The 17,277-nt window shown below is 28.5% G+C and overlaps 1 protein-coding gene and 1 long non-coding RNA gene across 3 annotated transcripts; one reads left to right on the top strand and one right to left on the bottom strand.

Moving 5' to 3' along the window:
- The first annotated feature begins 1,727 nt into the window (after positions 1-1,727).
- LOC132937009 (uncharacterized) lies at positions 1,728-4,924 on the top strand. Of its 2 annotated transcripts, none has more exons than XR_009663574.1 (7): positions 1,728-1,859; positions 2,900-2,988; positions 3,061-3,251; positions 3,692-3,841; positions 3,943-4,077; positions 4,196-4,328; positions 4,408-4,924. It is a non-coding gene; the product is annotated as an uncharacterized LOC132937009 (long non-coding RNA). The 2 variants fall into 2 exon arrangements; XR_009663575.1 differs by having other exon boundaries at positions 3,920-4,077.
- Positions 4,925-9,979: 5,055 nt separating this feature from the next.
- LOC132936485 (bombyxin E-1-like) lies at positions 9,980-10,691 on the bottom strand. Its single transcript, XM_061003221.1, is given in 3 exon segments — positions 9,980-10,188; positions 10,524-10,614; positions 10,617-10,691. Coding segments are annotated over 3 exon segments (357 nt in total). The 3' UTR covers positions 9,980-9,997.
- Positions 10,692-17,277: the final 6,586 nt, after the last annotated feature.

Genomic DNA, 17,277 nt, shown 5'->3' with positions numbered 1-17,277 from the left:
AATTTAGATAAAAGTATAAATATTTCAGAGTATACATGTTATAATATAGATAAATAGTATAATTATAAAGGTAGAAGTCTAATTAGTGGCCTAAGGATTATTGGTTGTTCGCAGCTCTGAGCATGCGGTGTAGAGTGTGGTTAGGTTAGTGCCCATACGAGGTCTTGTGGGTTGGGACATAAAATTGTGATTGATTTCTGGAAGAATGAGAAGGAACTTTGAATGGTATGGCTGCAAGGAGATCAGGAACGTCCAAAGAACCACTTAGAATTAAATTTAGAAAGTCTAAGTCTGCTTTTGCACGACGAGAGGTAAGAGTTGGGATGTTCAAAACTTGCCTTATGTTGGAATAATCATGATTTTCGTGATAAATGTTCATTTTGAAGGCAATAAAGTTAAGAAATTTATTTTGGACGCAAGTCGTAGCTGGTCTTTGACTAAATACGGTTGCCGGAGCACAGATCCAAATTCAAGAAGAGAGCGGACAAGGGCATAGTATAAAGTACAAAGGCATCTAACCGACTTAAATAATTTAGTATTACGTATGATGAACCCGAGGACTTTAAGTGCTCTATTAACCATCGAATTTATATGAGTGCTAAAACATAGATTAGGCGAGCAAATTATACCAAGGTCCTTAATGGAGGAAACTCGTTCAAGTACCGTGCCGTTAAGAAAGTATGTGGTTAAAATTGGAGTTAAAGATCTGGAGAAGGAAATAACGTTACACTTAGAAAGGTTTAGGGTTAAACCTAAATGAGAGACCCATTCTGTAAAAATGTCTAATTCACTCTGAAGTAGGGTGGAATCTGAAGGGGACTTAATTTTATGAAATATCTTTATATCATCCGCATACAACAAAAATTTTACTTGGTTAAGTCGTATGGAGATAGAGTTAACAAAAAGTGAAAATAGTCATGGGCTTAGGTGGCCGCCCTGGAGAACGCCAGAAGTTGTTTCAAATAAGTTACTTTATTCACAATAATATCATCAATGATACTTGGTAATATCATAGGCTGACTGACCGTTTTCGCTCAGAATCGTTTTTCTTTTACAATAATATTATTATATCATTGAATTCAAATTTAACACCATCCATTACAGTGACCCACTTGTAACCTACTATACAGCAGAGCGACATCCACTTACCCACCTTTTTTTTTTAGCTATTATTCACTTATAAATCAGTACCAGCATAGGTAGGTATCAATATAATTATTATAATATGATATATATTATATCATTTTTTTAAATATTCATATTAGGTACACTATTCGATATTAAGTTTAATAAATAGGTAATTTTGTTAATATTAATTAATTTTGGTTTAATTTTCTCATAGATTTTGTTAGAAATAACATTTGTGCATAGAAATTTTTATGATTATGTATAATATGATTTAAATTATTACCATACTATTAATTAATATATATTTATTATTCAAGTAAAATAAAATGTGTTTATGACTAGAAATGTTAGTTAGTCAATATCCATAAGAAATTACAAAACTATTATTTACATTATAGAAAAAAAAAATCAAAATTATTCAAATCATTTACAAATCTAAATATTTTTGAACCTTTCTAATTGTACTAGTAAATCTGGCGCCCGGTATATTGACATCGCGAGTTCTCATTGGCTGCAGTTTTACGTTTGTGATAACATTATAAAATTATCAATATTCATTGTCTGATTATAAATTCTGTTTGTTAAAGTATTTTTGTACTATACTCACTACACTTCTTGTTTTTTTTAAAATTAATTTAATTCAGTTACCTTAGAAATAAATAGTGCTGTTGCTTTTTTGTTCAACATAACCTGGTCAGTAATTAACACCGTCAATTATTGAGATATTTTAAGTAAGTATTTTTTACTTGTATTTTATTTTGTATATTAAAGAAAAACAAAATGTGTATTTTTTTATTCAAACAATTTGTTTATTAAAAGTACCTATAAACTGGAGTCGGAATAAATTAGTTGCATATAAACTAGGATTAGGACACTGTCTAAATTGGGCAAATCAAGTGACTTTAACACTATAACTATAATAACACGAGAATAGTAAATGTTTCCGTAACTTAAGTAAACAAATGTATAAACTCAGTATGGTGCACCGGTTGGTTTCCATATTCTTCAGTCGTTTAGACATCAGATCATAGGTTAACAAGAACGTGATCAGGTTCTGAATGTCACTTCTATGTTGTTCTAAGTCTATAACAAAACAAACCTTTGTTATTGATATATAAATATGATATTATTATACTTGCACCTAATTAATTTTTTAACAACTTTGTTAAAATGTATTGAATATTACTGTCTGTTTAAAATTAAAATATAATAATGTTATTTATGTATGAAAATAAATACATTAGGTGTATAAATAAGCAACCAAATTAAAAACATAAATAAATTATCTAATTTAGGTACCTAAAAAATATTTTTTTTTTTTTTTTTTATTATTATTTAATGAGATTTTAACAAGAAATATTACCTTTAATATGTAATGTAAATAATACCAATGTTGTATAAAGTTAAAATTGTCATAATAAAAACAAATAGGTAAGGAAAATAACAATATAATGTAAATAAAACAAATACCTAACTATTTCTATACATTAGTTATATTCTTAAGTTTATTATTTTTGGAATTTATTTTGTGTTGAATTAATATGTTTAAAAGTTTTTTTTTTTTAAATTCTATTTTACAATTGTCAAATAATCTACCCAAGGGCTTTCTACAAACTATATCAACGATATTCATAATTTATTTTCTTATGCCAAATTTAGTTTTAATTGAATATACATTAGGTATTTAAGTTACTTTTTTTAAAGTAAAATTTACTTATTTATAAATTTATAATGTTAAAAAAGTAATGAATTATCATTTTTAATTTTTTAGAAACCAATGGATCTGAACGAATAAATGTTATATTCTCAATACACCCACACTCTGTTAGACGGCTACTTGAAGACTCACGATCTACATAAGTACGTTGAAAGTGATTTTATTTGCTTGTAAATTAAATTTTAGTAACATAATAATATTATTTTTGTTTTTAGAAATGAAGATACATGCTTTATTGGATTGGTAACTGAGCGTGAATCAATATTATTAGGACTGAAATTAATGTTTTAGTAGCAGCCAGTCCATATTTTTGTATTTATTATAAGTTAGATTCTACCGTTTTACTTATATTTTTAGATTATATATTTATACTGGCAAAACTATGGTCGCCAATGAAAATTTACAGGTATAAATAATTATTTGAATTGTTATAGACTCCTATCAAAATTATTTAAATTAATTATTAGTACCTTCTCAAGGTTTTGTAACCGGCTGCAGATCGCTAATAGCTGGACTATACAAGTGGTATATGTGCAAAGATTTTACTAACACAAACGAATACTTCAAATTATCTTTCTATAAAATCATTTGCCAATTTACATCATAATTGTACGGTGTTCTCTCAAGTTCTGAAGCATTCATCAATAACCATAATTGTATATGTTATTTTATAGTTACACCTTAAAGTGTAGAAGTATAAAATAACATAAATAAGTGAATGGGTGTAATGGGGATCATTATAATTACAATACGCAATGGTTAGACACGTAGGGTTTCTCAAACAACTGCTTCAATTAGGTATATTTTGTTATATTTTATTTTAATGATATTTATTTATTGTTGTAGGCTTTGAATGTGTTATTAAATGGGTAATCCATGTTTTAATTGGAGAAAAATGTATTGCCAGTATTAATGACGTTTGCCACTATCAGTATCAACACTCGATGTATAGTAAATAACGTGGTTCAAGAAACACTTCTGAAAAAAATTCTAAATGTAAATGTTAATATTTTTTTAAATATTCCTTCACTATGAATTAATATATTTTGTTTATTAATATCGATTTTGTATTAGAAGCTTTACAATTTCTTTTACAGAAGTCAGTTCAGCATTTTGCCATTCCAAATACGATTCGGTGTAGAGGTTTTTGATGTCACTATTCAAAAATGGATAGCTAGTATGACTACAGAAGTGATTTGCGTGTGGGCATACTTGATTATCGTTTATAAGAGGTAAATAAATATTTTTTTTTTTCTTTAAATTTGTAAAACATTTAATTTTATAAATAAGAGGATTATTAAAACATTTGATGTCTGTCGAACGTTATGATTCCACACATAAACTACCTAGTTGAAGAACAGTCTGTATGTCATGAAGGTGTTTATATAGAATTTTGGAAGTTGTTATGTATGGTATCAGTGTTTGTGATGGATCAACATTTCTTAACAGTATTGAGGCCTGTATATTTCTCGATACATACCTGGTAAATTTAATAATAATAATTGTTTTTAATTATTAATCTCTGTAAAAAAATATTAATTTTGAATACAATTTTTTAATAGGAGTAGTCGAATCAGATTGTTTAATGTATTTGATTGACGGAGAAACAAAGAAATCTGAAGAATTTGTTTATACTATTGAAGTGTACAACCAGACATCAACACTTGGTCCACGGAAACATTGTCAAGAAGTTACATTGACGTCTGTGTGTTTAGTTGTTAATAGGCCACCACATTTTATAATAGTTTTATTATTGGTTGTAATAATACACACAGATGATTAACTTAAGATAAAACATATATTTATTTTATCAATGTTAGTTTTTTTTCTGAATGTTTAATAAAAAGTGTTTTGTATAATTTAAATCAACTATTGCATTCAAGTTAAAGAAATACAGCTTATATTCAGTTGGTATACTCATAACAGTAAATAATAGTTTTTTTCTCAACAATACTTTGCTTTATACTTAAATATGTATTCCTAAGTAGTAGTGTACAATAAAATGGAAAAGAGTCAGTAAGCTGTATATCAAGAAAAAAAACTATGGTCTAAGTCATTGCAACATATAAGCAACTTCATTTAAAATCATAGGCATTAAGTTTCTATACCCGTTCGAATAGTAGCAAGATCGTCATTGCTTACATAGTAGTTACATTTGTATGGAATACAGTCTATAGATTAAAAATTATAGGTAATAGTTGCGCCTTGCATCAGTTCATATAGGTACCTAAGCATTTTATAGACCTAATCTAATTTTGGAAAAAAATTTGATATTTTATATTCTGAGCTGAGTAATGGATATATTGTTATTACAATGATGTTTTTTTTTTTTTGTATCTGTTATCACCTTTTGGGACAAAAAAATGCTTCAAAAGCGTCTTTTAAAAATCATAAATATTGACAAATTGTTTTGAATAGGAAATTCATGAACATTTTTCTATTTATATATAAGCTTTGAAAATGTAATACAAATTAATGAACTATTATGTAAATTGCCGATTTTCCTATTTTTTTGTAATTCAAAACTAATAACTCTTTGCAGTTTCAACAAAATATGTTTTTTTTTATCATTTTTTATACATAATAAATTTTTCAAAATATTCAGAGTCGTTTGAGTTATTTATAGACTTAGCATCCCAAATTTTTTCATGTTAATTTACATTTTCAATGGTCATTATGTATGAAAAAAACAGTTTTTATTATGTTATTTTTTATTTATATATATAAATAATATTATTATTTAAAAAACTAATCAAGTGATATTCTGATGAAACGTTTGTGCATGTAGACTGTAGACGGTAAATACGTAAGACGTGTAATAAAAACATAAAATCATAGTGAACATTTTGAATTTAGATTATTTGTAAATACCGTAGCGGTGTCGATAACACCCGTTCGTACAGCAATTCGGCGGAAACGCATCGCTGGACACATTTGCAGTGTGACAAAATATATTATTCAGAATACTCTATGTTTCTATGTACAAACCCCAATCCACTATTGCCACTGTTATAATTTTATCATTGATAGTTAATAATTCTATTTATACTAGTGACCAATGTTTTCGAATTACTATTTGCTTTTACTTATCGTCTACATATGATAATATGACAAAAAAAAAATAGAAGGGCTTCAGCACCCCCAGTATTTCATTAAAATTGCGTCCCGGCGGTTAGGCATTACGCTCTAATGAGGTGTGTGTGATGTTTGGTCGAGAAGGCCAGTGGTGACTGTATGCCACTACCAGAGGGCGCTGCCGTCTCCGCGACTATAGACAGTATATCGGTGGCTGGCTCTAACCAGCTATTACCAGGATCGATGTGCGATATATATATACAGCCGAACTCGTATCGAATACCGTGAGGCGCTCGTAGTAGGCGGCGTCAGACCAGCCGTACGGCAGACCTCTGGCTACTAGCCAGATTAGTGTTCTTCATCCTTTGCTACATGCTTTGGATATATCGTATATCTACAATCATAATAATTGCTCCACTGTGCACTACGTGGTCGGTCACCGGCCGCGCACCGGAGCAGTCTTAACGTCCGCCTAACCACAAATCCGCCTCACCAAAATTTTTTTTGATTTTCGACACATTTTTTTTTATTTTTTTTTTGTCATTGTCTATGACCTATGAGTATATGGATACTAGTTGTTTCCTGGATAGGTTTATGTGTGCTCTTAGAAGTTTGGAATATAGTGCTGGATATTATTGTTGTGGTTGAGGTAGTGCAGGGTGTTGTTATGGTTTTATTTGTGTTGGTTGTTGTGATTGGAATTATATTGTATTTTATGTAGTTGTGCCTTGTGTTTTTGTAGTTGAATTTGTTGTTCAGTTTGATGCATTTTGTGCCACTGTAGAGAACACCCTTTTTGTACTGTTAAAAATTGCATGGCTATTCAACCGTTTTCTACAACCGTATCTTTTCTAATAGGAAAGTGAATCTAGTTGGTACTTTTGGGAGCCAAAAGTAATAAATTCCTAATAGTTTTCAAAAGCGCAGGGAAAAACAGGATTTTTACACAAAATTCGTTTTCAAAAAAATCGATAAGCTTGCATCAAAATGAAATTTTCGCACATCGTCCAACAAGGTGGCTGAGGTGCACTTACTGCCACAAGTTACTTACTTACACCCAAAATGAGTTGAAAAATCACAGTTTTTTTAAAAGAGTTATCATTTTTACGGGCCATAATGTGCGCTGATCAACTTGTTTTATAATATTTTATAACATTTTTTAAATGTTAGATATAAAAAGGCATTTTTATGAATTTCTCATTAAAAATAATATGCAAATTTTCGTTACTACCTAAAAAAAAAACAATAACAACTTTGTCGAAAACTGGTAGGAATATCTCGTTTTTCCTTATTTTTTTTTTTCGCGATTGTTATTAAGTACTAGGAATTTTCAATTTTTACCTCTCGAAGGCACCATCTTGCTCCACTCAGAATCTAAAATATTGGTAATTAATTTTGACTTACAAATATTTATCTTACATTCATGATTCATACATTATTCATATAGGTAATCTTACTAAATCGATATATTATACAAGATAATTAATGAATGTAATAAATTAACAAATCGAAGCTATTTTACTGCCCCAAACAGTGGTGACAGACACAAAAATAAATATTTAATAAAAAATTTAAAAATAAAATAATAAAAACACATATCATTATAAAATAAATATACATTCATCGCTTTGCCAGAATCTAAAATGAAATGTTGTTCGTTCGTAATCGCACCGCTTAAAAACAGCTGGATCGATTTGGTTCATTCATTTAAAAAAAAATGTCTGTAATAGTCCAAATAGGGTTTTTATGGAAAGAAAAATTTTAAAAAAAATTGGAAATTTTGGGAAAAATTTTTGACCGACTGGCTGGTCATCGAAGAGCCTAAACTATGATAGCGGGTGACTTGAAATGTTCATGGTACCTACGTACTCTCACGTAAAAGTGCACTAAGAAAGAATTTTTTGAAATTAACATTTTGAAAAGCCATGAGAACGTAAGGATTTTATGGTTTATTTTTCTTTTTTAAGTATTAAAATATAAATATGTGATATTTGTTATACAAATTATTGCTAACCATTTGATAACTAAGATTACATTTGACCTCAAAGTAACATTTCTTCATTTAAAATAAACACAATGTTGTATACTTACTTGAAATAAATAGGTATATTTAAAATAAATTCCCAATAGTAATTTGTGATTTAGATATTATCAATATTATGGCAATTATTGTTAATTGTTATTTAAGTGTAAAATTTAAATTACTAAATAATAAGAAAAATGTAATTTTTGAAATAATTTTAAATTAAGGTACCTATATACAGGACTGAATTCCAAAATACGGTACCAAAGAAGTATTAATTTGTCGCGAATTGGATATTCGGATTAAGCACTTGGTATATTTTATTACCTACGTGGGTCAAACTTCAATCTACCCTATTAACTTTTCTGATCCATCAAAAAACAATCTTTAAGATTTCTGTCAACATCATAGATTGTTTTTTGAGTAGGTACAATATAAAATGCAAGCTACACACGTTAAACAAACATTTAGTGTAAAATATAGTTTCTTTAAATCATGTAAACGCAACGATTTGATACATTACCTCATATGCCAGAATAAATCAATAGCAATAAATAATGATTTATATTCAAAAGAATACTAATTTATACCTAACCTATTTATGAATAGCAACAATCATATTATAAAATTTAAATATTTAAATAGAATTTTTAATAAAAGATATATACAAATTATACGAAAATACGATGCCACCGTTGCGATTAAAATATAAAACAAAACTGTAACATGATTTGAAATGTCCAAACTGGAAAGCGAGTGCGTCCGCATCGTCAGATGGTATCAGCCGTACTCTCCGGACACGTTTGAACTGTTTTGTTTTTCATCACATCGCCACATCAGCCTAACGAACATTGACATGACGTTATATTAATATATAATTATGTATTTATAGTTATTATTTAATTATAATTCTTATATAATAATTTTTTAAGTATTTTATATTAGTAAGTAGGTTTTCATGGATGAATTTTTAAAAATATTTTGCTTATATACTACCGATAGGAAAAAAATGCATCCCTGCTAAAGTGCCACTCTAGGCAGGTGCCTAGCTCACCTATACGTTGAGCCGGCCCTGTCATTCATATGATATGCTTAGTGCACAAAGACACAATCATCCCCCTATGGAGCCTGACGAGGAATGGATTTTAATAAATAGATAGATACAGTGGTGTAGTGGGGCGTATACGCGGGTATACGGCGTATAACGACTTCTCCGGTTTTTGGTTGATGCGTATATACTTATAATATAATTTGTGATACACAGGTATACGGGTATACTGTATAGCTATAAATCAATAATATAAATAGTATTTACGAATAATCAATAATACCAAACATATTTCCTTATTATCATGTTCATTAGGAACTGTTATTATTTTTACATTTTACACATCTATATTTAACTTCATTGCATGGATTTCTATTTATTATATATATATATATATTATACGTCTAAAATTATAAGCTTATCGATAACGATAGCCGACGCTGAGATTCACGGTCACATACATTACTGAAAATAATTTTGTCAAAAAATATTATTTTATGTACATACACTGTGTCACACAATAATTACATAAATATAACAATTGATCTAAAAAAAATGATGTTTTCATTTATTTTTAATCATTCAAAGTTGTGATACCTAATTTATATACTACCGAGTATACATTTAAGACTATAAATATTAATAAATATTTAGGTTTTTTGACTTAAAAAGAAGTGGGGATAGGGGGGTTAAGAAATTAACATAGGTAATCATAAACAATTTAAATGTATAATCATATATTTTAGGAGTATGATTGTAAACTATAGAGACTCAATTGCGGTAAGGTAGTAGTAAAGTGTATGTAATTATAAATATATCATTAGTAATAGCGTAGTATATATATTGGTTGGGGGGGGGGGGGGGGAGAAGCCCCCACGTTTACATATCAAGCACATTAAAACGTATACTCAGTAAAAAAATTACGACTACATCACTGGATAGATATATTATGTTTATATAATAATAGTTTATTCAGCGTCTAAAATCACTTACAACAAAGTCTATACTACTGACTTCCGCAATAAGTTTTTAGTTCAGATAAATAGCAAGGTCTATCACAGCATTCATCGATGATACTTCTTTTGAAAGAGCGAAGTAAACGTGAGGGCATAAATGATATTGCTTCTTTCTTTGGTAGGTATGGGTAGTCAATTGCATTGTAGTCTTCTAGGTCTTTGTAATCCCATACATCTGAATCTGTTAAGGAAGTATCAAATTACTTATTATTTTAATAATGTTTAGATTTTGAATGGAGTAAATAAGTACATTTTTTTCTATGTTACAGCTTAGTTACAAGTAGGTAATTGTCATAATCCAATTAAATGTATATTAAATTAATTTTTTTTTTATTATTATAATTTATCAGGTATTTTCTATTATAACTTGTGAACACTTTAAATTTGAAGTATCAACAATGACTTTAGTGAACTAATTTTTGAATTTAATGCTAACTAACTTTTGAATTAAATACTCTTGGGTTAGTTTAAACTTTTAAGTGGTATTAACTATTAAAGTATAAATTATGAACTTACCAACTTGACTTCTTTTTTGTAAATTTGGTCCATTGTAGTTGCTTTTGCATAGAGCTTTCATGATGTCTGCCAATTTAGAACCGCAGTATTGTTAAGTCTAACATTAGCTGTTACAATTTTCATCACTAATGCCAAGAGAAGTAAATTTAAATATAGACTTGTCTTCATTGTATTCTGAAATAGTACACAAACAAAAAAAGTTCTAGATAATATAAATAAACCCTTGGTTACAATCAAATACATTTTTTAAATATCAAACTAAAATAAAATTATTATAACTTTATGGCTAAACACTTAAAACAATAATTACATATCTTGCTTGAATGAATGTTCAGATAAGACGTGTGGTTACGGTTCGCAGAATTGTGGTTAACTGATGATTGTCAACCGTTGTTGGTCGTATTTATAGAGATTTCGTCCCTGTTTTAATCCAGGAGTTCTAAATAAAGAACCAATAACTGAAAATAATTAAAACACATCAAGTAACGTTAATGTGATGATTGAACAAGGGTCAAAATTTATTTATAGAGGGAAAATGAATTTAATTTTTGATTGACAGATATTAAATGCTGATGACATTGTTAATACATTTTCCCACTATCCAATTACAACTTCTAAAGGTAAATAAAGTACCATTAATGATATGTCAAAATGTCAAAATGATACTCATCACGTCATGTCACATACTCGCATGTCTTGTTGAGTTTTAGTAAAATAACCAATACGTAGGTATATTTAAATTAAATTTAAGCAATATTCTATGACTATATCCTATAGTGAGTGTTTTGTAACTGTGTATGTAGTGACTGACCATTAGTGTGTGTGAGTTCCCCGAACAATGTATGTAATTAAAAATAAACTACCTACGGCTAAAATTCTTGGAAATGCGTAACGTACAAATGTGCATACGCAAAGTCAAACGTCACTATATTTTGCGATCAAAAAAGTTTGAAATTCCACATGGCCACGAAAGTCAAACAAATTGGAATAAAAATTCCCCAGAACCAAAAGCACGATTTTAATTTGAAAACATATTTGAATTCCTTTTTCTCTTTCTAGGTTACTTATGTAGGAAATGGTTTTTCAATTTGTTGCATTGTTTAATATTAGTATAGTACCCCAAATTAATTTTTTTTTTTTTTTCAAAATTCATTTTTACTGTAGTAACTCTACGGAATAACTTTTAGTGTCATCTGATGGCATAACTGTGTCAATGGAATCATTAACACTGATGTTTCGCTGTCTATTTTGGCCAAGATTTTTATATTTATTCTCGCAACAGTCTCATATTTTGGTGCCAGTATGGTTCTTTCACACAACCAATTCTACGCTCGTTTTATTTGTTGTAACCGAAACAGCACTGCTGCACCGTGGACTGTAACGTTAAGTTATTGATCGCAGTCGATCTCTTTGTGTGCTGTTAGCCTGTTGTCGAGTTGTCACTAGTCTCGTGTCTGCGTCCATCGTCTCGCCGACGGTTCTTTGCATTGTCGACGTCCGTGTCTGTCCGCACACGATACCACGCACCCATATTTTAAACAAAATGGTCTTGTTGAAAACAACCGTTGTCGTCCTCCTGACACATCAATCATTACATAATATTATATTAAATCATGGATTTGATGAATTTGTCAATCGTCACTTTTAACATGATTTCTGAAGAAAATTTAATTTTTTTATTACATTAACGAAATATATTTACAATCATATAATATATAATATGACAGACAAAATTGATTTTAATAACTATATTAATATATTGAAAGGTGAGTTATTTAGATATTACTTTGAAAATAATCGTTTATAATTTTTTTTTTTTGTTTAATATAATACCTATAATTAATAAAATACCTATATTATTAGCATCAAGGAGTATATAGATAAGGTATCGTCACTCTGGACCCCTATACGTATACACTCTCTCGATTGAAAATATTACAACAGTTCTATAGTCACCAGAGCGCACTTCCTATCCTATGAAGACCTGTGTATTCGTACTGTTAAATACAAAATGTTTTAAAGCTTAAGAATTAAAATGCAATTTTTTTTAAATTGAAGTTATTTACAAAAACATTGAATCACAATAAGTTTTTTTTTTTAATCGAGTTATAAATTGGAGCCTGTAATTATACATTACATTTGCATTTTATTCATTTGCAATATTTTTTATCGAGTAGACATCAATTATAAAATATGATGTAAATTTAGTCACTTTTTTGGAAATTTGCATTCTTTTTAAAATCTTTAAATTAAATTAAAACTATTATGATTCTGCTCCTAATTTTAATAGTAGTCTGGTAGAGTGGAGTATTATTTTCTAGTGCTCTTTTGCAAGGTGATATCATTCTTGTTTTGACATAATATGTTATGATATATTTAGTTATTATTTGACTCTGTATTTGACTGAGCAACCAACCTTTGTCAAAAATTATGTTTATATATTTCTTCAATTACTACAAATTATGTTAGAAAAATAAAAAGTGAAAAAAGTATATGAAGTTTTTAAATTGAAATGCAACATTACAAACATGATCGTTTACCGGGGCAGCTAGTTATATATATTTAGATATTTTACTATATAATCTAGTACAGTGCTTCTCAAATTTTGTTGTCAAGAGGCTCCCTAAATTTAATGTAAAACTGTCAAGGCCCCCTTAATCAAAATTATTAATAGTATTTTCTAGATTAGGTATATTATACTAAAATTACATGTACTATTTCATACAGATAAATTATTAAAATGTATAGTAAATTAATGTTTTAATATACTTTTGAAAAATTTTAATAATAGTATTAAAATTTAAGTATTTAAATTTTTTCCATAAACACTTTAAGTCTAAAGAAAATAAACACTGATCTAGGATTACCATATAAATCTATCAACCATTTAGCATATAGATATGTTTCTATTCCCAGGATCTTGGTCAATATATAATAATATATAGGTAATAGCATTGATTTTATAATATACTATAAATACTATGAATATAAAATATTATAGAATCAATGGTGATATAGGTACAACTGAGTAATAAATGCTTATAAAAAGGTATTCAAAATATATGCATTTTGGTATCACATAGGTAATATGAATACTAATATTAAACTCAATATCAACATATTATGAAATTTATTTAAAATCAATATATTAATGAATAATTAATGATTATTATTTGTTAATTGTAATACTTTGAAAGCAGTATGTATGATAATTTAGTGAATTAACTCTTACATTTTTCATATATTTTTTCAAACAAGTGACGACACCTTATTAATACACCTTGATTAGCATCAAACGAAACAGAACCGATCAAAAACAAGGAAGAGAAAAGTACACTGAGGCAACTATATGAAAAATTGGTAAAAATAGCAACAACCAAACATTTTTTAAGAATGTCAATTTTATTAAATCTATATTTTTTACTCTACACTCCCTCCACACAACCTGCAGCAGTCATTAACCAGTCTATAACAAATACTCAAAATTATGGTATAATATTTAAATTTAACTTTTAACCCTTTGTAGATAAATGGTAATGAAAAATTGACATTTTTTTTGCACCAATATACCTTTTAATTTTTTTGATGAATTTTAAAATTTTGAAATTTGAAATTAGAGTTTTTGTAATATATTTTTGAGAATTGGGACAAAGAAGTCACATTGATCATTTAGGAAGTATACTTAAAGGACCATACAACACCACAAAAGTCGTATTTTTTTTATTGTCTATTATTATTATTATTATTAAATAATAATTTATGAATTTGCATAAACAAGTTACAACTCTGTGAATACGTTTCCAGTTTTTGTCACAACACCAGTTTGCAAACTGAAATTCAAGTATTTTGTGAGCATTAGGGGCAATACTGAACAGTGATGGTGATGAATATTTTGGACCAGAGAACTGTATGTGTCATACATGTGAGCGCAAATATATTGGTTATTATCAACAACATAATCAACGCTTAAGAGCAATTATTCAAGAATACCACAATTATTCAGACAACGACGATGAAAATCTAATCGAAGACGAAAACTACTGACATGAAAATTCACTTAAATACCAATTATTCGAGTGCAATTACTGCTAGAAAAATGTTTTATAATATAAATCATGGTTAGCAAAACACATTTCAGCTCATATTGATGCGCTGCACTCTTGGAAAATGTGTACTAAAACATTTAATCGAAAAGATCATTATTATTTGTATGTTTTCTAAATTTTGGCAAGTATAATATGTACGTTTCTATACCGCTTCTAGCTAGGGTAAATACTTGACTCTTTTAAACACAGACATGATATGAATAAAATAAAAATCATATTATTTACCATGATCAAAGTAAAAGTATGGACTTTAGTATAATAGAATTATAGAAACCTTGTTTTAAATTGTCAATCCTTAGCTATAAAATTGAGATTACTAAGATCGAGATATATTGCAATATAGTCACCAAAATTTTTTTATAAAAATCATGGTTAGCAAAACATATTTCGTCGCAACAGTGATTTGTTCCTTCGGGAAAGTTTAGCGACATTACCCTGGTAATATCGCCGGTGTCGACTACTCGTCCACAATTAATATAGTGTTCACTTTAACGGTTCATAATTTTTTGATTGGCGATGAGATAACTTTTTTTAATAGTAGAAATATACAGTAGTAATATACTAATATGTTTATATACTAGATGCATAGTCGTATAACTAAAATAGTTAAGTACCATAGTATCATGTCCTAATAGCTTAGTATTAATATACATTATAATTATACTGTAAACAATGTAGAGAATTTGTGTGACACTTAATGTACACTCAGTGGCGTATACACCGGGGGTTTTGGGCGGTGTTCAACCCCCTTTAGAATTTTTTACTATATTATGTATTACAGTTGAATAGATATGAATACAATTTAAAAAATATTTTGGCATATATTATATTAAGCATATTGCACATACGTTGTTTTTTCTCGTACATCGTAATTTTTTTTTATAAAACCCCTCCCAATAACTGATGATGAGCCATCAATGATATTTTTATTTACTTCGAACATCAAAATAATAATAATAATACAAATAATATTTTATTATGAATTCAGATTTATGACTATTCTGTATCTTGTTAAAATAATATATTATTGTAAAATTTCGAAAGCATGTTATTATGAAGTAAAATAGCAGCACTGACATCCTCTTAATTGTTATACACTATTTAAAGAACTCATCACCTTCAGTACAAGCATTAGCTTAAAGAAGGTGAGCAAACTATTATTTATGAATGCATTATATAATCTATTGTAATAATAATTGTTTATTTGCAATATAATAAATCGAAATCAAAATTAACATTATGTATAATGTACGTTACGTTCGCAGTGCTCAGAGTTCCACCGACATCCGGACTCAGACATCCCGGTTCCACCAACGCAAAACAGTTTAGGTCAGGTTATTATTATTTGATATTATTATATACTCATCTTAAACGGAAAATCGAAATGAATATAATAGTATCTTATATATATATGAACCGTTAAGGTGTTAAAGTAGAAATATTTTTTTCTTTAACGTGACTAATTTTTGTACACTGTTAATTGTTATTCATTATTGGAAATTGTGAATCCAATTTTAGGTTTCACCTATTTAATAAGTAATAACATCAAATAGTAATGATTTAATGTACTTATACGGTAACCACCTAAATGTATAAACAATTTGCCACCCGGGGCAAATGTCCTCGTTGCCCCCCCCCCCTTCAAATACGGCCCTGCCTATAACCAAGAGTTTTTCTCAGTGAAGCCCAGTTATCTTTATGGTATTAATTTAAATAAAAATATATAAAAAAAAAAATAAGGCGTTACGCAGAAACATTATGCAAGAAAGATGCCTGTAAGACATGTTTTTGGACTGTTCGGGCTCGCCCAGTTAACAGACTGTCCGCGGCAATAATACACGTTTAATTCAAGTCCAAAAAGTAAATTCAAGTCCCAAAATCATAAATGAAAACAGACTTACGCTTAAACATCGACTCTTCCAGTGAAACCTATAGCAGATGGAGACTTGCAAGTACGCCGCTGAAGAAACTACTGTCTATTTATCCGTCTTCGTCTTGGTCCGAACTGAACGAATCGAAATATTTAATGAAAATAACCTGAACGGAACAATATATTTGAGTAAATTACATGTTATTTTATAATAATTTGTACTAATGTAGAGGTACTGTATAACGACTAGTCCGTCTATTGTTAGCTTATTTTTTTGTTCAACGAAATGATTAGGATCGTTAATCGTCTCCGACGGATGTCGACGATTGAGGTCGACCCATAGAATATGACGGTAGTTGATAGATATATTATAATATGATAAATCCATAAACCTTATACTCAATATGTTATCATATGTTTTTTTTTTTTTAGTTTCATTGCATTTATAGTCAACTATGATAGGTATATACCGTATACGAAATCTTAAAGTGTTTTCGAATAATAATTTATTATTTGTATCTACACCATAACAGGCAACTCTAAAATCGATAAATCATCTCGTTAAAATAACTAATTTTGTCAGAATTTTAATTTGGTAGGCATAATAAATGTTCTATACAAATGTATTTTTAGTATTTTTATAAGCTGCTGTAAGATCAATTTATATTATGACATTAATATGAACTAATATTAATATGACATTCCTTGTATTAAATACGGCGTTTAGTATGTAATGCAAGAAAGGTACGCATTCAACTTTGCGTGGTGAAACGGCTTT

Source organism: Metopolophium dirhodum, chromosome 1 (genome assembly GCF_019925205.1).
Source record: "Metopolophium dirhodum isolate CAU chromosome 1, ASM1992520v1, whole genome shotgun sequence".
Taxonomy (NCBI): domain Eukaryota; kingdom Metazoa; phylum Arthropoda; class Insecta; order Hemiptera; family Aphididae; genus Metopolophium; species Metopolophium dirhodum.
This window is presented reverse-complemented; position numbering and strand designations above follow the sequence as displayed.